At 40.8% G+C, this 21,466-nt stretch overlaps 1 protein-coding gene across 1 annotated transcript in view; it reads right to left on the minus strand.

The window, feature by feature from the left end:
• FNDC1 (fibronectin type III domain containing 1) overlaps positions 1-21,466 on the minus strand; it is a 1,317,427-nt gene that overhangs the window by 210,840 nt on the left and 1,085,121 nt on the right. The window contains exon 16 of the mRNA XM_078649203.1: positions 4,586-4,665. Within this exon, the coding sequence (XP_078505329.1) occupies positions 4,586-4,665 (80 nt within the window). The remainder of the gene's footprint in view (positions 1-4,585; positions 4,666-21,466) is intronic.

Here is a 21,466-nt window from a genome sequence, read left to right on the forward strand (position 1 = left end):
TTTTGTGTGAGTAAAATAAGGTTTTTTAAATGCTAAGCCCTAACTATATATGGTCTATAACCTATGGTTTTTTCAGTGAATTTTCAAGGTTTTTTAAATGCTAATTCCTAACTATATATGGTCTCTAACCTATGTTTTTTTCAGTGAATATATATATATATATATCACACCTAGGGTATATATATATATATATATGCAGCCTTATTTGAACAAATGGAGAGTGCATCCTATAGCTTTTGGCAATGTGGACCTTCATGTATTACGCGGTAGCCAGACCGCGGGGACTGCACCAACCGCTGAGAAAGCGGCCGAAGGCCCTCGATGTTGGGGCTGTTTTGGATCCATTTTGTTGGCGCTAGATGATTTGCAGCGTCATCTGCCTTGCACAGATGGCCCATTAATGGCACTATTGTAAGTTTGTACATTTTGAGTGACTTTTTGAAGCTATTGATCTTCTAGGATAACATGCACGGACTGCTGATCCCATAATGCAAAGCGAAATTTCTACAAGGCTCCACCTGGGGGCCATTAAAGTGATGGGTATATTTTAAGCAGTGGTCTTTGCCTCCTGAATTATAAAAGGTCGCTCTGCCTATGAGGAAGAACTACTTTGTTCGAAACGCGTCAGGCATTATACTTTACCTGTGTGTGGCAGAGAACGCTGCAGCCTTATTTGAACAAATGGAGAGTGCATCCTATAGCTTTTGGCAATGTGGACCTTCATATATATATATATATATATATATATATATATATATATATATATTTTAAAACGGAAGGTTTGTACCTGTAAAAGGTTAACTTTGGCAGGGCGCAATGGCAGTTTAAAACTGCACACACAGGCTGCTATGGCAGTCCTGAGACTTGTTTACCGTGCCACTTAAGTGGGTGGCTCAATCAGTGCTGAAGGCCCACAGGTAGCATTTAATTTACAGGCCCTGGGCACAGATAGTGCCACGTCACTAGGGACTTACAAGTACATTAAATTTGCCAATTGGGTATAGCCAATTCTACCACTTTTAAGAAGAGCACAAGGGGTAAGGTGCAAAGTGTCCCACAAAAATGAATTCAGCAAAAACATAGGAGGAGGAAGGCAAAAAGTCTGGGGATGACGCTGCATAACACCTGGCAGCGTGGATGATTGAACTCTCTGAAAGTCTCTTGCCCAAATAAGTTCCCCCTTCACTTTGCCTTTTATATTATTCATCAAAGCTTGAAGATATGCTTCACGCTTCAAATTCAGTACATAGGAAACAATTAAGATTTAAATTACGCTATCAAGTTTCCTAATAATCAATAGATATATTTCCCCTTTATCGTTATTAAAACTTCATCTGATTCAAAGGATAAATCTTTCCCCATGCAGATCTTCTGCTTCATCGTGGTGTGAATTTGGATCATGTATCTTTTGTGGTACATCAGTCTTGAATCTTTAGAAATAAGGTGAGTTTCTTGTATGCAGGATATATCAGGTGGTGATTTGTGTATCAGTGCCCGTCAGATTGTGTTAAGCTTAATGGGGAAGTTTTACCACCATATGTTCTGAGGTAGATGACACACCATTGGTATCAGTGTGATGAATGTTAAAGTCCTGGTGTCCGACACCCTGTTTAGCTAACTATATATAAGTCAGGATTAATGTATTTACAACATTTTCCCACTTCCATTGACTCCTCTTAATCAAAACATAAGCTGTACAAACATACTATTTATTCCTTATCCAATATCAAATCAAATCAAATCAGGGACATTTGCTCCGTGCACATATCACTCGGAAGTCTCATGGAGCCTGCAGGCAGCTCTGAAAGATTGCTTAATTAGTTGTCAAATAATGTCCCAAAAGTGAGAACATGAAACAGCTTAGTTATGGCCAATCCACTCCCATGGTCAGCCTTCCTCAAACCAGTCCTTTGCCCAATTATGTCACCTATTTTTAACATTTGTTTCAGCTAAGCATGTGCTATAACAAAGGAGTAACTCAACACTTATCGGTGTGGCTCGTTGACATTGTGCTTCATCACAAGAGTTAGCTCAAGTTGGCCAATATTTTTCTGAAGAGGTGTTTCTGTTTCTTCTCTTTCCAGTGCTACAGACTTTCTCCCCACTGTTTGATGTCGTAGTCTTCTGAGCAGCCTGTAATTTCTGTCCCAAAAGGTTTCAAGAATGCTTTTCATGCTTCAGGGTACTTCATTACATGAATCTTTCCCTCCAGTTGAAACACTAAAGCAAAAGGAAATACCCATCTGTATCTGATCAGCCTGTCCCTGAGGCGTCTTTTTTACTCTTTGCAGAGCTCTTCTTTTGTTGTGAACATATTGGGACAAATCCTGGTGCAGCTCACTTTGCAGACTTTGAATTCTATAGTGTCTCACCATCTAGTTTTCTGCAGGATTTCTTTTTATATTTTAGCAGTGAGGAAGAATGTTTGTCCAGAATGTCTCTCAGTTGTACTTCAGGGGAGGATCTTATTGTATTCACTCTGCATACCCTCATAATACCTACGTTGGGCTGATCAGTACAGAAGTCCTCAGTATCATGACCACTCCACAGATTCTTTCACAGTTCTAACCCTCATATTCTCTCTGCAGAATCTATGTTTCAAATCATCACATTTTACTTTTGGGCCACTTAGTTCTTTGGAATTGGCTGCCACAAAAGACTGTGCTTCATCCAACGTGGTGTTCAGCGTTTTATATGGCACCTTTGTTTGTACTCTCCTGTCAATCACCTGTATGTCTTTGACAATATCGTTCATAGCAGAGATTAGCTTTATGTTTAATGCAAACAGTTCTCTGAGGAAAGTTTTGCTTATTTGCTCTTGTAAGCCCAAGAGACAACTGATAACGAATATGTTGAGTAGCACAAGGCCAAATACCAGGTGCTTCACCAAAACTTGTTGGGTGCAGCTTAATGCCTTTCAGGCTATGTGGGAAGATGAACTTGGTACATGAAATGCCTCAAGACTACACGATATGCCCAAAGTGTGCTGGGCATGGCAAAAGGCCATTTACTCTAGTGTTTGGAGGCATGGGGAGTGGGTGCGGTGCATGGCAAAAGGCCATGCCGTGCACCTGTAGCAGTGCTTAATTAGTAACAAAATAAGTTTCAGGGCACTTGTCAAGAAGCCACTGCAGCTTGTTACACATATTGCCCCTTCCAGCGTTGCCAGTGAAAGTACCAACACAACTACCAACCACCGCACTCCTACAAGTATGACAACTCAGACTATTCCACGCCCCTAAAGCTATAAGAATGGTTGGGGTGACAGATATTTATATTTTATAATGAATAAATACTAAATTAATAAACAACTGTTGTTGGGCTCATCTCTAAATTAGATAGACAGTGCCACCATGTGGCTAACTGTCTTAAACGCCGGTGTTGACAATTAAGTGCCAGAGCCAAGCACTGTACACCACAGGCTCAAATTAAGCACTGACTGCAGCCCATGGCTGTGCCTCCTGAGATTGAGTTTAATGGCGGAAGGTTCTTTAACTAGAGCACACAAGTCCTAACTGATGGTTATGTCTAGCAGATTCTATTGCAAGGTGAGCTTAGTGTCCTGTCACAGTTGTGCATAATCAATGGCAAATCCCAGTAGGGGACCGAAGCACAAGGCATGGTCAAAGACCATAAGTTTAGGAGCTTTTGGGAATGGATAGCTTGGGTGCAGGTAAGGACCGAATAGCATGGCTTGCTCCCAGTACCTGCTTGGCAAATACACAGGTCTTGCCTAATAGGTAGCTTGCGCCCGGACCAAAATGTACCACAGAGGGCAACGTTTTTCACTGACCACACTTGTCACAAGATAATGCTATCCTGGTTCACAAACATTGTCCTGCAAAATTATTTTGTCAGGAAGTCACTTGACGAACATTATGATACCAAATCTTACAGTAGAATTTCTCCAGTTTTTGTTAGCTACAACGGAATAGCATCCAAACTCACTGCACATATCATCATTGGATGCATCAGTTATGACTTCACAAGTGGCATCTATGACCTCACAGAAACTACCAAGAACTATCACAATCCACATTTAGTGCAGTAGTAATGCCATACTGACTACGGTATTATGTAACTACAAGGCCATAGAGATTACAACTGGGCTAGTCTCTGATGAATGGGCCAGCATTGTCCTAATTATTCCAAAAATAGAGCGACAGTTTTTCTATAATTTAGCATTCAGTTATTACAAGAGAGGAGCGTTCTAATCTAAAACTTTCATCTCTGTGTTTGATGAAGAATAATGTGTTCATTACTCCACCTACAGCTAGTAGGAGAGAAGTATACACGTTTCATAATAAATACTTATCTTTGTGTCATTCCTTTAACAATACAATGTGGGTGTTTATAAGAGCTGTGTCTGCTGGCTCAGTGGATTAAGACATCCTCTTTAGAAACCCGAGTTTGACCTCAGGCCACAAGTTCAAATCCCTACTATTTCAATCTTCCAAAGTAGATACAATGAGTTCCTTTTAGCTGGGTAACAAGAAACACAAGTTATACAGCGTAGAGATGCCTTAAGGGTGAATGTGGAATTTACAAATACACGTCATGTTAATAATGATAAAACAGTCTGTACCTGATTCTGTGACAAAAGCGACTGACTCACTGGCTGGTGCATAGCCATATGGATTCTTTGCCTGTACTTTGAAGTAATACCTACAAGGGAGAAAACATAGAAATTGGTATTGCTTCCACAATTACATTGCAAAATATGAAAGTTAATCAGCAACCAATTCGGTGCTTCGAGGACTACGTCTTTTGTGCTTATACACCAAACTACTTCTTCAAGGAAGCCTATAACATTAACTGGCTTTCTGTGCATCGGTTTACTTTTTTTGAGCCAAATCTTTTTTTTATATATATAGTTTCATTGTTTCATTATTTATAGTTTCATTGGGCCATATGTATCAAGGCAAAATGGGTTCGCAAATGCCGAAATTCGCAGAATTCCGGCGTTTGCGAACCCATTTTCGCTAAATGGTATGTATGAAATATTTTTGGTGCAAAATAAGGAATCGCTAAATTTGCCATTCCTTATTTTGCGATTGCATTTAAGGAATTGCAAATTTTGCGATTCCTTAAATGCAATGTATCAAGGAAAAAAACATTCCAAAATGCCATTAAGGAATCGCAAATTACCACCAACTTCTAGTTGGTGGTAAGTTGCGAATTCTTTTAAAAAAGCATTTTTTTAAAAATCAAAAGGTGCCATGTGATGCTCATACATGCCCTTAGGGCATGTATGTGCGCCATATGCGCACACATGTCATTTTCAGGGGTGCAGCAGGGTGTTCTTGAGACACCCCATCACCCTTGAAAATATTCACAATTTGCGATTAGCAAATTGCGATTCGCAAATTTCCCCTTCATTCCTATAGGCCTCCAGGCCCATAGAAATGAATGGGAAATTATTCCTTAATTGCGATTAACAATTTGCTAATCGCAATTTAGGAATTTTAAGGAATCGCTAAAAAGAAGCAATTTCCAACATACATACCAATTTGCGATTTCTAAATAGCGATTCCTTAAAAATCGCTATTTAGGAATCGCAAAACGGAATGTTGATACATATGGCCCATTATTCTTAAATAACTTCTTAAAGCAACTAGGCACCCCAGAAGCACCTATTTCCTTCAGAGTACTCCATCAACAATCCAACCTAATAGACATAGGTTTTTATGACTTTCACAAGCTCAAAGTCAGCTTGTCTAAGATCAGTTGCCCTGACAACAATCCCTCCATCATTAAGACAATGCTCTACCTCATTTAGTCAGGTCACCAGTCCACCAAACTCTATCACATCTTTAAAACCAAAAACACATCCATCACGTGAGCAGTCTTCAAAAATTGGAATAGCCATGCATCCATCCTCTCCGACAACTGACAGTTAATTTAGAAGTCCATTGTATCCCATAAGATCTCTCCCTCCCTCGCCCAAACAAAGTACTGGCTCCTGCATAGGACATTTTGGACACCGGCTTGGCTCCATAAAATGACAAAGCTTGTTGGAATTCTAATGCAGCTAATGTTGAACTTTGCAACCTACTCTTTCTCTGCCAGGTGGTCTCGCATTTCTGGGATAGCATTTTTTACTTTATTCACTCTCTGTGCGGGGTCTGACTTAAAAAAGACTTCCTCTCACTAATTCATGGTTCTCTAGATCCGCAGAGCCATTCACAGAACAATAGACTTCTTGTGGACATGCTACTGACCTCGGCATGTAAATCGATATTGGCTAACTGGAAGAAAACGGCTGCTACCTCCTTAATAATGTATTATTTATTTATTTTTGCCATTTGTAAAGCGTACAGCTACCCATGGGTTTTCAGGTGCCAAGCAGAACTGTGGCATGACTGAAGACACTTCCATTAAAGTAGCCATGTTTTTAAGAGTTTACCGATCTGTAGTAAAGAGGTGCAGTTCATCATATGCTGAGGTAAGGCATTCCCCATTTTTGGACCCAGGTAGGTAAAAGAGCAACCGCCTGAACATGCCCGGTGTATTCCAGGAACACAATATTGTTCCTGGTCTGCACATCTCAAATTACGTGATGGAATATACAAGGAGATTAATTCTTGAATGTATTCAGGGCCTGGCCAGCCTTGGCTTTAAACATATAGCAAAGGGTTTTAAATTGTTGGATTGGATTGGATGTGAATTTGTAGAGCGCGAATTGCTGCCCGGAGGCGTCCAAGCGCTAAGAAAACCAGAAACCTATAAGAGACCTGTGAGGAGGCTAACGTGAATTATTGGGGTAGGTTAAAAAGGAAGGTCTTTAGCTGTTTGCGAAAGGCAGAAAGATTGGAGTTGGCTCTAAGATGCAGTGGCAGGGTGTTCCAGGTCCTAGCTGCATTGTGGGCGAACGTCCTGCCACCAGATCTGGACCTTTTTATTCTAGGGGCCACTGCTAGGAAGGTCTGACTAGAGCGAAGGCTTCTGCTGGGAGTGTAGTGGGTGACTAGGTCCCGGGTAATCCTGGGGCCCATGTCCCAGAAGGCCTGATGGGCTATACACATTGCCTTGAAAAGAATTCTCTGGCGCACCGGTAGCCAGTGAAGGCTGACCGGCCCTCACTGATTGTCTGCGAGGGAGCTCGAGCAGTATGCGGGCTGCGCAGTTCTGCACTGTCTGGAGCCTGCCCAGGGTGTACTCTGGGGCGCCGAGGTAAAGCACATTGTTAAAATCAAGGCGTGACTGTATTAACCCCTGTATAGCCACCTGTTTGGCTTCCATGGGAAGGAGGGGGAGGATTTTCTTTAACATCCTCATGATGCCAAAACAGGTGGCTGACAGTTTTGTGGCCTGGAAGTTGAAGGACAGGGATCTGTCCAACCAAACTCCGAGGCTCTTGATGTTATTTTTGGGGGTTGGGGGAGGACCCAGGCACGAGGGCCACAGAGAGGCGGGGAGGCAGAGATCTGGGGGGCCTAGGAAAGCTGACAGTTTTGTGGCCTGGAAGTTGAAGGACAGGGATTGTATTCTTTATTCGATCGGTAAACAATGTAATTCCCTCAGAATCGGGGAGGCCGCGGTCCTTCTTGAAGAGCACATGAGTAGTCTAGCCGCAGCATTCTGTACCATATGGATTCGACGGATGGCTGCCTTGTCCGCCCCAAGGTACAGGACATTACCATTATCCAACCTAGAAAGAATCAATCAATCAACATTTGTGAAGCACACTAATCACACATGAGGGTCTCAAGGCGCTGGGGAAGGGGGGGTTGCAGCTACCATTCGAACAGCCCGGTCTTGAGGTGTCTCCTGAAGGTCAACAGGTCCTGGGTCTGTCGCAGGTGTGTGGGGAGGGAGTTCCATGTTTTGGCGGCAAGGTAGGAGAAAGATCTGCCGCCGGTGGTCGTTCTGTGGGTGCATTGCATGGTGGCGAGGTCAGTGGAGTGAAGCTGACAGTTCGGGGTGTAGAAGGTAAGTCATTTGTTGAGGTATGCTGGTCCAGCGTTGTGGAGTGCTTTGTGTGCGTGGGTGAGGAGCTTGAAGGTGATCCTCTTGTTGACTGGGATCCAAAGTGGTAATTATCCACATGTGAAAGGAAAGCAGAGTGGTGGTACTGACCCGTGCCCTGTAGAAATTGCCCTAAAATATCAAGGCAATGAAACATGTTGGCCCTCTATGAAGATAAGAGGCAACAGAGTGTCTCTTTAATCTGAGCAAACCCACAGCATAGAATAAAGGTGAACAGCTAGTGTTGGTTGTAGCTCGCTTTTAATAACAATAAAGTGGTCCTTAAATGCCAAGGTCCACTTTATGGGGTCAGAATTTTTAAGCACTAAGAACAACACTGTTGTGTTTACAACCAGTATTTTCACGACTGGTTCACTGCATACACACCACACCCGCACATCACTGTTATTATTTATTTTTCTTTATGGTTCGGGCGTGCTATTGATGAGAACCTGAGCCCACTGGTGAGAACCAACCAGTGGACTCCCATGGTGTTACTTCCGTGAGGCACCCCTTACCTTTGTACAAATTTTTCTTATTTTGTGCACTTTATTGGCACTAGTGTGTAATTTGGGATTTATTTATCACACCACACACTGGGTTGCACTAATAGGGAACATTTTTACAAATAGAACAGGGACCTAAAGTGGAAGACAGTGTATGATTAACCGCCCATGCAGCACACAAAGTTGTGGAAGTCATAGATATGTATGAGGTCCAATTGTATCTGTTCTAGTATTTAGGTCAGGTCACTATTGTGTTTGGATCATAATTGATTGACCTAGTGTAGTGTTTCTGATGGAAAGTCAGTGAGAAAAAGATTTGGGTATCATTGGCATGTGAATCCAATGTGAGACCACACCTCTCCACCACATCTGCCAATGGACAGACATACAGATTAAATAACAAGGGATTTATTGCATACTCCTGGGGGACTCATTAAATGAGGGTCCTTGTCTCTTACAGAGAATCTGCTGAAAATACTTGGAAAGACATTGTTTTTAAGAAAGAAACTATCCATTCTCGAGTGGAGCCCTTTAGGCCAATGGATGTCAGTCTAGCCAGCAGAATGGTATGGGACACTGGATCAAATGCTGCACTCAAGTCCAGAAATATCAAAGCTACAGTATTCCCCTCATCCAGCCAATGTTTTATGTGTTCCGTGACCCCTAGTAAGGCAGACTCCGTCCTCTGACCCCTTCTGAACGCTGATTGAGACTGGTGCAACAAGTGATGAGTTTCTGTATAGGTGGTCAGATTTTAATTTACATGTTTTTCTAAAATCTTAGGAAAGATTGGCACAGAGAGATGGGCATGTAATTAGCCCAAATGACTGGCTCGAGATTAGGCTCCTTTTAATAATGGAAGAACCATGGCATGTTTCCAAGTTTGTGGTATATGGCCCTCTTTGATGGAACCATTAAGCAGGCCCAGCACAACTTGTAGCAAGTCCCTGTCCAAAAGCTCCAGCCTGGCCGGAGGGAGTGGGTCCAATGGAGATGCCGATTTAATAGAATGGACAGGAAACCCTGATATTCCTTCAGAGGCCAAGCCTCCATCTCTTGGGCAGGCTGAAGTGTATCCGAGGGTGGGGGTAAAATTTGTGTACAAGCGGGATGAGGAGTGGGGTCTAATTTCTCCTCACTGACCGTAGACTACAGGTTCTCCTCTAACTGTATTTGGATTTTAATGACTTTGTTAATAAAGAATTGTGTTATCAGCAGCTTCTCCTGGGTTCTGGAGTCGGGGAGAATTACCGAAGCACCCCTGAGGAAAACTACAGCTCCCATCACTCCCCGCACGCGGCCGTGCATAGAAGAGCACTGCTGGCCCGCGGCGGGTGTAGCCGCAGCTTTGCCTGGGTTCTGGACTCAGGGAGGATTACCGGGGCACCCCTGAAGAAAACTACAGCTCCAATCAATCAATCATTTGTAAAGCGCACTACATACCCGCAAGGGTCTCAAGGCGCTGGGGGGGGGCACTACTGATTGAACAGCCAGGTCTTGAATATCCTCCGGAAGGTCAGCAGGTCTTGGGTCTGTCGTAGGCTCAGTTGGAGGGTGTTCCATGTCTTGGCAGCGAGGTGGGAGAAGGATCTCCCACCGGTGGTTGTTCTTCGGATGCGCGTGACGGTGGAGAGTGAGAGTTCAGAGGAGCATAGCTGGCTGTTGGGGATGTAGAAGGAGCGCCATCTGTTGAGGTAGGCTGGGACGGTCTTGTGGAGTGCCTTGTGTGAGTGGGTGAGGAGCTTGAAGGATATCCTCTTGTTGACGGGGAGCCAGTGCAGGTTTCTCAGGTGAGGGTGATGTGGCGTGGTACGTCGAGGATCCGTCGTGCCAAGGCATTTTGGATGCGTTGTAGTCGTTTGATGAGCTTGGTCGGGGCTCCCGCGTAGAGGGCGTTTCCGCAGTCCTTGCGCGCGGTCGGGCATAAAACAGCACCACCGGACCATGGCGGGTGTAGCCGCAGCTTCGCCTGGGTTCTGGAGTCGGGGAGAATTACCAGAGCACCCCTGAGGAAAACTACAGCTCTCACCACTCCCTGGCGCAGTCGTGCATAAAACATCACTGCCGGCCTGCGGTGCAGGATGCGTGCGGGCCGGGCCGGGACCAAGGACGGGCCCGTCCACACCCATAGGAGTCTAGAGAAGGCTGGGCTGGGCCCCCACGCTAACAACGCCCACTCCCTTTAGGTACTGCGCACAGATATTTTTTTCTACTATCCCCCTCAATAATGACCAAGCGCAAGGGTCAGAGCAACCAGGCGGGCGGAGGGATTGCAGGAACCCTCGACACAGTTCTTCCTCGGCTAATTTGGTCTGTGTTCCCTGTGTCAATAAGGCTCACATGGGTGGCAGATCCTTTAGTTTTACAGCATCTAGACTCTGGAATGCCCTACCTTTGTAACTTAGACAACTGAATACCTTGTCACGTTTTAGGAAAGAACTGAAAACCAGACTGTTCCTCAGAGATTAGTTTCTCATCTATTTCGGTTAGTACACGCAATGGCTGACTGGTAATTTAAGCTCCAGGATACCCTTGGGGTGACAGACACGCTATACAAATGTGCCTACATTACATTACCTTACATTACATTACATTTCTAACAAGGGCTGTGACTGTTATAGCACATGAAATAGAATTGACTGAACAACGCCTTTCCTGGGAGCCTATTCTCCTCTCGGGGGGCCAACCCACACCTACCGCTCTCACACAACTTCCCCTACCAGAACAAGAATCAGGAATACCTATGGGCCTGATCCCTAAAGACCCATTACCTTCAACCCCATCTACCATGACTACTATCTACTAGGGCCATAGGCCTGAAAAAGATCCCGGGCGCCAACCCTGAACAACCAGTAAAGAGAAAAAGGGGTGGCGGACCACAGAGACAGAAACCAGCGAAAGTCTCTATATCGACCAAAACAAGGGGGGTTGACGAAGTGGAACCTGCTCAAAGTGGATAAGTCCCCTGGTACCACCAATTGTGTGCTCCTTGACGAACTACGACACGTGGCATAGACTAGAAAATATGGTCTCTACCATGTTGAACCCTATCCTACTGAAGCTAAGCCAGATTGAAGAGAAGCTAGCCCACCTGGAGTCCGAGCCACAAATAACTTTTGCTCTCTTGAGGCAATGTACACTAGGAATGGATCTAGCACTGGCCCAGAGACACATATGCAAGCTGGGACCCGCATACCAGAAATGACAGTGGACTGCTCACACATAGAGCCTGTATACACCAACCTGATCAACCTTTCATACTCAAACCCTGACACCCATACTATTACAACCCCCCATTTTCGGACGTCGCTGCAATACTCCAATACCCACTCGGAGAACCTAGCAGGGGAGGCTCTGCAAAACCCCCATCTAAATACAGCCTCGCCAAGCCAGTTCCTAACCTTGCCAGGGTGGGGTAGGAGTGCTGATCACCGGAGGGGGGAAAGATTTGAGGCCGGAAGTATGACCACTGGACCTCAGACTCTGCACCTCACCCTGGCAGCTTCCCCACTTGCATTTGTGCTGGCGAATGTACCACTTTTGAGGGAGAACCAACTAATGACTAAAGCCCTTCACTGACTGACGCGGCGATTGAATGAAGTGGAGGGAAGAGGAAACTGTCTCTCTAACCAAATGATTATGGCTAGAAGGACAGGCTGGTCGGGTACAGTAAGGAAAGAAATGCCTGGAGATTGTGTGGTGTTAAATTTTAATAATGAATTTGTTGTTAGGTCCCTTTTAGCATACCTATGTAAAGCTCCATCTAAGGGCTCCCGAATTAATGTTTTATCATTGGAATATTTTTATAGACCGCTTTTCCCTCTGGTCGCGGAGGTAGACCCCAGCTGAGGGATGCCCAGGCATGGCTAAATCCATTAGGAAATCTTGGAGTATTGGGTTTGAGGTTGGAGAATATATTCGCCCCTCTCTCCGATCTAGAATCAGGCGATTGACTATGCCCAACCAAGATAATACCCTGAGAAGGTTGCAACAGTCAGGATATTTTGGCCCTGGTCACTGAAGAGAACCCAAATTTAGCTAATTTACAACTGGGGGCAAACAAAACTACTTTCAAAATAGCATCATGGAATGTGGTAGGTATTGCCCCAAAATTGGATGACGATAACTGGCAAAAATTCTGGCAAGACCACGACATTGCATGTTTTCAGGAGACATGGTCTACGGTGCCAAGTTTGGTAAATGGATATCGCTCCTTTCAAACACCGGCTAAACCCTTTCTCTCAGGGAGGGCTAAAGGGGGTATTTTGACCTTAATGTCAAATAACCTACCAGTAAAAGTAAAAAAGTTTGAATCGTCAAATCCACATTTCCATTTGCTGAAACTCGAGGTATCAAAGGAAGGCCTGTGGCTCTTAATACATTTTTATAACAATGAGTTTGGGCCAAATATGCACTCTGCGGTAGGTGAGGTAAATAAGACAATAGATAACCTGGGGCTTAGAGGACTTTGGGGTAAATCCAATATATCATTTCAGTCACAATGAATATAGAAACTGTTTAAACAGGATCCTATCCACCTTCAATATGGTAATAATCAATCACCCAAACCTATCATCAGGTAATCTAGGGCGAACTTTTCAGCAAAATGGGTATGAGTCAACAATTGATTACATAATAGTCACTAATCCCCTTAGCATCAGGGCGACCATGTTAGAAAACCAATTTACGATTTTCAGCGACCACACCATTTTATCATTACAGTTAAGGGTATGCACAAGCGACTCAACCTCCCATCAGAATGTTGGAGCCCCAATCGTAGCAAGGAAAAATGTTTTTCAACTTAATTGGGCTCATATTGATAAAATTAAGATGGTCCCAGTAATTGTTCCAACCATACAGGGTATGACCCAGGGGCAGTGGTGTCCTCTTTTTCTGGTCTTTTAGAGGAGATAAAACTGGTTCTTACACGCACTAAATCGTTAAAAACTGGGAGAGGTAGAGGCTGGTTTGACTTTCCCTGTACAAAAGCGAGGAAGGCTCTAATGTCTGCCCTTAAAACTAAACCTAGAACCCCAGATCAAATAAGAGCACTGTGGGCCACCTATAACCTAGGAAGGAAAAACAGGGAAAGAGCTATCAAGGATGAGGTATGGTCGCAACTTGAAGAGGCAGCTAGAACGGGTAACAGTTGAGATTTCTTGAAAATAGTTAATGCACCACACAAAATTCCAGAGACCCCACAACAGATACTAATGTAGATGAAGATGCATGGGTGGCACATTTTGAAAATATCTTTGCCTCAAGCACCCATCCTCTCACATCATCATCCATTGAGGCAAACCCACAGGATTCTCTGTTCTTCTCACTCACTGAAGTGAGAAGAGCCCTGACGTCAAGTAGCCCCGGAAAGGTCCCAGGAATGGATGGGGTCCCAATTGATTTGTTTCAGGAAACCCTGGTGCCTCTATTAATGAATGCCCTAATTATAGCTCTGGCAGGGCCTCCCTCCTTATGGTCAACAGGCGTTATCGTCCCAATACACAAAAAAGGGGATAGGGAAAATCCAAGGAACTACAGACCAATTTCCCTGCTGGATACCACATCAAAGCTTATGGGCCGGCTCCTTCTTTTTAGGCTACAGGGGTGGGCCAAGGAGAATAACATCTTAATCCAGGCCCAGTATGGGTTCCAGCAGGGAAAAGGTACTGTGGACCAGTGCATACAGAAATGGTCCAGCACGCTTATACAGTAAATTATACAGTTTTATATACACATATCAATCATTTCAATGCAGAATCAGTGTTCTTGTGATAATTCTTTCTTTATTAAATCTTCATTTAAAAATCTGTAGCCAAAGCCAACGCGTTTCGTCCTTCACGGACTTCTTCAGGGCTACAAATGACACATATATACAACATTAGAATATATTTTTACACTTTATAAATTTCACACCCTTTTTTTCAATTTCGTTATCAATATATACAACTTATACAATATTTACAACAGTCATATAATATTATTAAAAAAGCAATTCTATAAATTCATTCACTGATTCTGCAAAAATTGGTGTCATTTGTAGCCCTGAAGAAGTCTGTGTATATATCCGTGAATAAAGAAAGAATTATCACAAGAACACTGATTCTGCATTGAAATGATTGATATGTGTATATAAAACTGTATAATTTACTGTATAAGCGTGCTGGACCATTTCTGTATGTATTGTATATGTAAGGACAGGTCTCTGCCCTGGGAGATTTAGGGGACTTGGAATCTCCGGTCCGTGGCACCTTAAAACTGCATAATATAGGATGCAAGACAGGTGCAATCGTCTATAACCCCATTCCCCTTGAGCGCTTCTTTAAATTGTACTGTGGACCAGTGCTTGAATTTAGCGCTGATAATAGACAAACACACCATAGTGAAGACATGGCTTTCATAGACCTGTCGGCAGCGTTTGACTGCGTGGTCCACGCTGAGCCATGGAATAAAATGGAGAAGACGGTGTCAAACCAGCTATAATTAACTTTATCAGACAGTTATATTCAAATGCCACGAGCGTCGTTCCGCTATGCCAAAAATGGGGACTGTACTCGCTCATTTAAAATCACCAGGGGGTAAGGCAGGGCTGTGCCCCTACCCCATTCCTCTTCTCAATTCACACAAATGGAGTCAAGGACACCTTCTCGGTGGCCACACAGGATGTTCCCGCATTTGACGCAAACCTACTACCTACATTTGCCTATGCGGACGACGCAGTGTTGATTGCAAGAACAGGGCTAGCCCTCCAACGCTTGATAACAGCGTATGTATCCTTTATGGATTCAATAGACCTTAAAGTTTTAATCACACTAAGTCCATTGTAATCATAGCTGGGGAGACAAAAAGAGACAAAAACACGTATCTCCATGCGGACCGCAAAATAATGGAGGTGGTTGATACATTTCCTTACTTGCGGGTTATCTTTGATAAAATCTATTGTGGTCAAAGCTGTTGGAAGAAAGGATGATGGGAATGGAGAGAAGCCTCTCTGCCATAAAATCTTTTTCTAAAAAACTGGGTGCCAGACCATTACTACCGAATAAGAACATCTATAAGGCCAAGACAACGGCTGCAGCAACGTATGGGGCAGGTGTCTGGGGCAAGGTAGCGACAGACTCACTCCAAACTATGGAAAACAACTTTTTTAAGTCCCTAGTGGGCCTTCTTCCCTCTTCCTCTAACTATATCATACACATAGAATTGGGCTTGCCCAATATCCAAGACTCAACTCGGTTAGCCCCGATTCTATTGCATCATTCAATTTTTTGGAGGGACACGGTGACCCTGAAGCAAACCATAATAAGTAATTGCTTAAAATTGGAAAACCACAGAAGGTCCAGGTGGCCTAACTATGTTGAGTCAGTGCTGAAGTATATTGGGCTCCCTGACTTATTCAGGGTTCCATTGGCATGTAGAAAGGTCTCAAAACAGGTTTACAGACAAAATATCGAAATTAAAATATCGATATACAATAATATTGATGTTTTAATTTCGATAGTATAGAATATCGATGTCCAAAATATCGACAGACAGAATATCGTTTTTTTAAGGTATGTATGTTACTAATATCGAATTTTACTAATATCGAAATTTTGTTTAGTGTTATGTATTTTAATGTGTTGTTTATATGTTTGTTAAACATGTTTTGTAATGTATGTTTGAAAATTTGTAAATTTGTTTACATTTTGCGTTTTAGTATCAGAGCGGGTTGTGGGTTTATAGGGGAATAGGGTGGGAAGTAATTTAATAATAATTAATTAAATAATATATGTTTGTAAATATTTTTAATTAATACTTAATTGGTAATTAATTAATATTAATTAGTTAATTAATTAATATAATTTTGTACATATTTTTAATTAATAATTAATTGGTAATTAATTAATATTAATTAGTTAATTACATTAATTAGAGTAATTTTTTTATATATATAATTTTTGGTTATTGTTAATTAATTAATTGGGAAACAATAATATTAATTAGTAAATTAAATTATTTACAGCTAATGTGCTAATATATTTACTTTATTGTTATTGTTAATTAATAATTAATTGATAATTAAATAATATTAATTATGTAATTAAATTATTTAGAGTTAATGTGCTAATATATTTAATGTGCTGTTATTGTTAATTAATAATTAATTGGTAATTAAATAATATTAATTATGTAATTAAATTATTTAGAGTTAATGTGCTAATATATTTAATTTTTTGTTATTGTTAAATAATAATTAATTGGTAATTAATAATTATTAAGTGAATAAATGATATGAATTATTTCTGTGTAGTGGGTTGTGTGTTTATAGGGGGATAGGGTGTGATATAATTAAATGTAATTAATTAAAGAGATTGTAATTTTCTTTGGCATTTATTGTTAATTAATTAGTAATTAATATGTGTTATTTAGTTCATTTATAATTACATCAATTTAGTAATATTAATTGTTATTAATTGATTAATTGAAATTTATATTAATTGTCTTTTTTATATGTGTAGTGTGTTGTGTGTTAAAGTGGGAGTAGTGTGGGAATTAATTTTTACCCCCATGCTATCCAACGCTTTCCCTACTGTTGCACCCTCTGGAGTGTGAATAGTAATTTTTACCCCTACGCTATCCACTGGGGAAACAACCTTTACAACGCAACTTTTACAACGCACTACCATTACAATGACATTTTTACAACGCAAAAACCATTACAACGCATGTGTTTACAACGCATGTTTTTACAACGCAGGTACCTTTACAACGCATACCATTACAACGTAAGTATAGGTAAGTATATAATAATAATTTACATTTTATATGTTTTAGTTTTTTTAAGGGGTATTTTTAGGGTTCAGGGTCAGTTTTCAGTTTTTGGGTAAAAGGGTATTTTTGGTGTTCAGGGTCAGTTTTCAGTTTTTGGGTAAAGGGGTATTTTTAGGGTTCAGGGTCAGTTTTCAGTTTTTGGGTAAAGGAGTATTTTTAAGGTTCAGGGTCAGTTTTCAGTTCTTGGGTAAAGGGGTATTTTTAGGGTTCAGGGTCAGTTTTCAGTTTTTGGGTAAAGGGGTATTTTTAGGGTTCAGGGTCAGCTTTGGGTTTTTGGGTAAAGGGGTATTTTTAGGGTTCAGGGTCAGTTTTGGGTTTTTTGGTAAAAGGGTATTTTTAGGGTTCAGGGTCAGTTTTGGGTTTTTGGGTAAAGGGGTATTTTTAGGGTTCAGGGTCAGTTTTGGGTTTTTGGGTAAAAGGGTATTTTTAGGGTTCAGGGTCAGTTTTGGGTTTTTGGGTAAAGGGGTATTTTTAGGGTTCAGGGTCAGTTTTGGGTTTTTGGGGTACAGGCGTACAGGGTAAAAATAAAATAAATTTATATTTAAATTAAATCAATTAAATGAAATAAAAATAAAAAAAATACATTAAATTATTACGTTTTTAATTTATTTTAAATGTATATGTATTAGTTTTAATTTTTTAATTATGTTTTAATGTTTTTATTTAATATTTGTAAAATTATATGTATTTTAAAATTATTTTTACATTATTATTTATACATTTAAAAAAACGATATTTTTAATTTCGATATTTTTGTACTACGATATTAATTTTTCGATATTTTTGTACTTACCTTTATGAAGATATGACTCCGATATTTTTGATTTCGATATTTTTGTGTCGATATTTTTGTATGTAGATATTCTGTCTGTCGATATTATGTCAGACATTCCTCAAAACAAAAGGTAATTAACATGCTTTTATTGATGGCAGAAATACAATTGGAAGGAGAAAAAAAACGGGACAAACAGGCAGTCTGAATCTATAGCCAGAACCAGCCACTGATAGAGGGAGGGTACTTCTATTTTGCAAATGTCACCAGTGCTCAACATAAATTCATACTATTGAGATTTCATATGAACATAAGAGCGCTGATGTTAGGTTATCCAGAAAAAACATATAACCACTCAGAATTTATTTTGTGCCCGTGTGATAACCTCTCCACACAAACTGAGTTACATTGAGTATTGTTTTGCTGGCTCTATGAGAAAGAAAGGAATGACTACCTCATCCAGATTTTAAGGCACCAAAATTCTGAACAATGTCAAGTTGTACTTTTTTTCCGGTAGCCACGTTTTTATGGGCATGCTTGAGAAAGAGGAAGGGGGGCTGTAAATAGTATTGGATTTGTTATGCAGTAAAATCACTCAATACACTCTGGGGTTGCTTACACGATAAGATTTTTTTATTACATGTGAAAGGAAATTGCTGCTAATAACTCTTGTGTAAGATGAATTATTTTTTTTTAAAACATGTTTTATCCTTTATCTGTGCTTTTATGATCTTATTTATTGGATCGAATAAAGAATGATAATGATGATGATGGTGTTAGTTCTGATCACTGAGGCTGGAACAGGCTAGCAGCAGGGGACCATTTAATAGGATCTGCCAATTCCTTGATGACTTCAAATAAGATTTTCGAACAATTCAGGGCCACTGAGATTATCTCTGAATAATACGCACTTTTGCCTTTCTACAAAAGGCATGGTATTCCTTAAGCGCCAGTTTATAGTTAATTTTAGCTTCTACTTCATAGTTTTTCCTCCATCCTCTTTCCTAGCATTTACATTTTTTCTTCTCTAGATAAAGTATGTCATTAAAGCAAGGGACAGGAGGATGTATTCTGTTATTGGTGTTTGCCCTCAGAGGAAGAGAGACATCTAAAGCCTCCTTGAGCCAGTTATTTATCATGTCATGATCTATTTCCGTCATTCTGTGGTTGTTCCTTCCGTGCTTGGCTGAACTGGATTACCTTTCTAAGAGGAGCAGACAATATCTCTCTCCAAAACTCTCCCTGGAAACCACAGCTTAACAACGTCTGAAAATCCCTGGACAACTACTTCGCCACGTCAAAACTCCCATAATCCCATACCGGAGGTAGAAGTACCCTTACTCGGACTTAGGTCAGAGCCAACGCTCAGACAGGGACAGCAGGTCAAGGCCACCCCAGTAGTATTTTCTTCACTCAATGTGGCAATTATGTACCCCAATTTATGTGTAAACATGTATTCATTAAGCTGTGTTACCACTGATAAAAAAGGTGTTATGCACCTTTTTTTCTACCTGGCTGATATAATAACACCCTGTTTGTGAACGGCAAGGGGTTCCTCATTTTCTTTACTATCTTTAATTTATTTTCTTTAGCTTTTCTCCTTTATTGTTTTGTGAGGCTGAGCCCGATTTTCCTTATCTCATGTTCCTATAGAACACGCATATCATCACCGGATCCAAAGTATGTCGCTTACTTTCTTATATGCTATATAACTTGCTATTCTAGCACTTTATGGTCACCTCTGTTTTGTCCTCCCTTGTTTATTAAAATATCCCAATACAAATTTGGAATTTAAAAAAGCTGCAGCTATGACTAAGCTCTATGATAGGCCTTTCAGCTTGGCTGCTGGCTCTGGCAGAAAGCATTATGATAGCACAACTCAATTGTAATAACTTTTTCCAGGTGACTGGAGACAATTTAACTCAACTTTAACAAGGAAATTAGAGGCTGCCTTGTGTTATATATTTCTGTATATGTAAAACCTATATGGGTTCTGCAATCCCTGTATTAAAGAATGGTCTCTAAATTCTTTATAATCTTCGACTTGTGAGGCACTCATTCGCCTATTATAAATAAATGATGTAGTCAGTTGATTATAATAACTTATTACAGTTAAGTTCTGATGTCACAATGCCTGCTGCCAGAGCCAGCAGCTGAGGAGAAAGGAAGGAGCATAATTAAAGCAGCTGTTGAAAGAGTGAAAACAAAATATTGCTTTTCTTTCTTCAGCTCTGTTTTACTACCCGTACATTGACAAAAAGAAAAGAGATATTTATTGCAAAATGTTTACAGTTTGCACTCTTTGGGTAGTTATACAAAAGTTAGACTGTTTCTGCATGGTTCTACAAATTCTGAGCTACTAGGCCTTTTTTTAAAAAACGATTTTTATTGAACCAATACTAACACTTTTTTGCACATAATAAATACCTAATAGCTATCTTGATGTGTTTAATTTTGTACTACAGATTCTGATTTTATTCTTTGTGCCTGCAACGATATCTTTCATACGAAGGAGCAAGACACCAAGGATGTAAGCAGTTTGTGAGAAGAATGATGATGTAACTGTTTTTTATGAGGAATAAAATACCCTCTGTCATACATTAAAAGGATATTGAAAGTCAGCTTGGAATTTCATAAAATAATAAAGGAACTCCTTGGTGACTCGCAATAACCTAATAATGTACAGCAGGGAGTACTTCACCCCATACAGATCTTCAAGATATGAGGACACCAACTTAAGAATATTAAAATTATACATGATGTATGTTGTATGTTGTTAATATTGCCAATGATATTCTGACAAGCAAATTCAAAGAACACATTGTAAGCTTTCAAAAAAGAGTCGTCATTTGAGTTGTTTGCTGAAATCATGTATACCAAAAATTTAATAAAGGCATAACATCCTTAAAATCTCTACTTACAAAAAGTTTCATTGCATCCCAATTTCCTACTATTCACTTATTAAAATCAGTGCCCGTATATGTTTATAGGTCACAGGGTTAAAAAAACAAAACGGAACAAGTGACTTGTAGCAAAAAATGTGATTTAATACCTGACAGAGCCCTTGATTTTCCACAGGTGGGGAATAGGATGAGTGAAGTATTTAAAGAATAAGCTCTTTTAAAAATGTTGTCCTATCCAATCACACCAAAATGTTCCATGTGGGAGATGGATATCTACCATCTCCTCTGGAAATAGGTATGTGATGAGGAGGTTGGAAGGGTACATGCTGATCTTTCAATGTGGCCTGGTGGCAGTGGGGAAATAATGGTAATCAATCTCTTGGGGTCTGAGAGTATTTTCAGTGTTCCTAGACAGGTAACAGCAGAAGGTATGGAATTAGATGGAGAATTATCTCTCTGCAGCAGCTGCTTCCATCTCTGTGGTTTAAAGGGCCGAACCAGTGAAT

The sequence above is a fragment of the Lissotriton helveticus genome, chromosome 6 (assembly GCF_964261635.1).
Source record: "Lissotriton helveticus chromosome 6, aLisHel1.1, whole genome shotgun sequence".
NCBI lineage: Eukaryota > Metazoa > Chordata > Amphibia > Caudata > Salamandridae > Lissotriton > Lissotriton helveticus.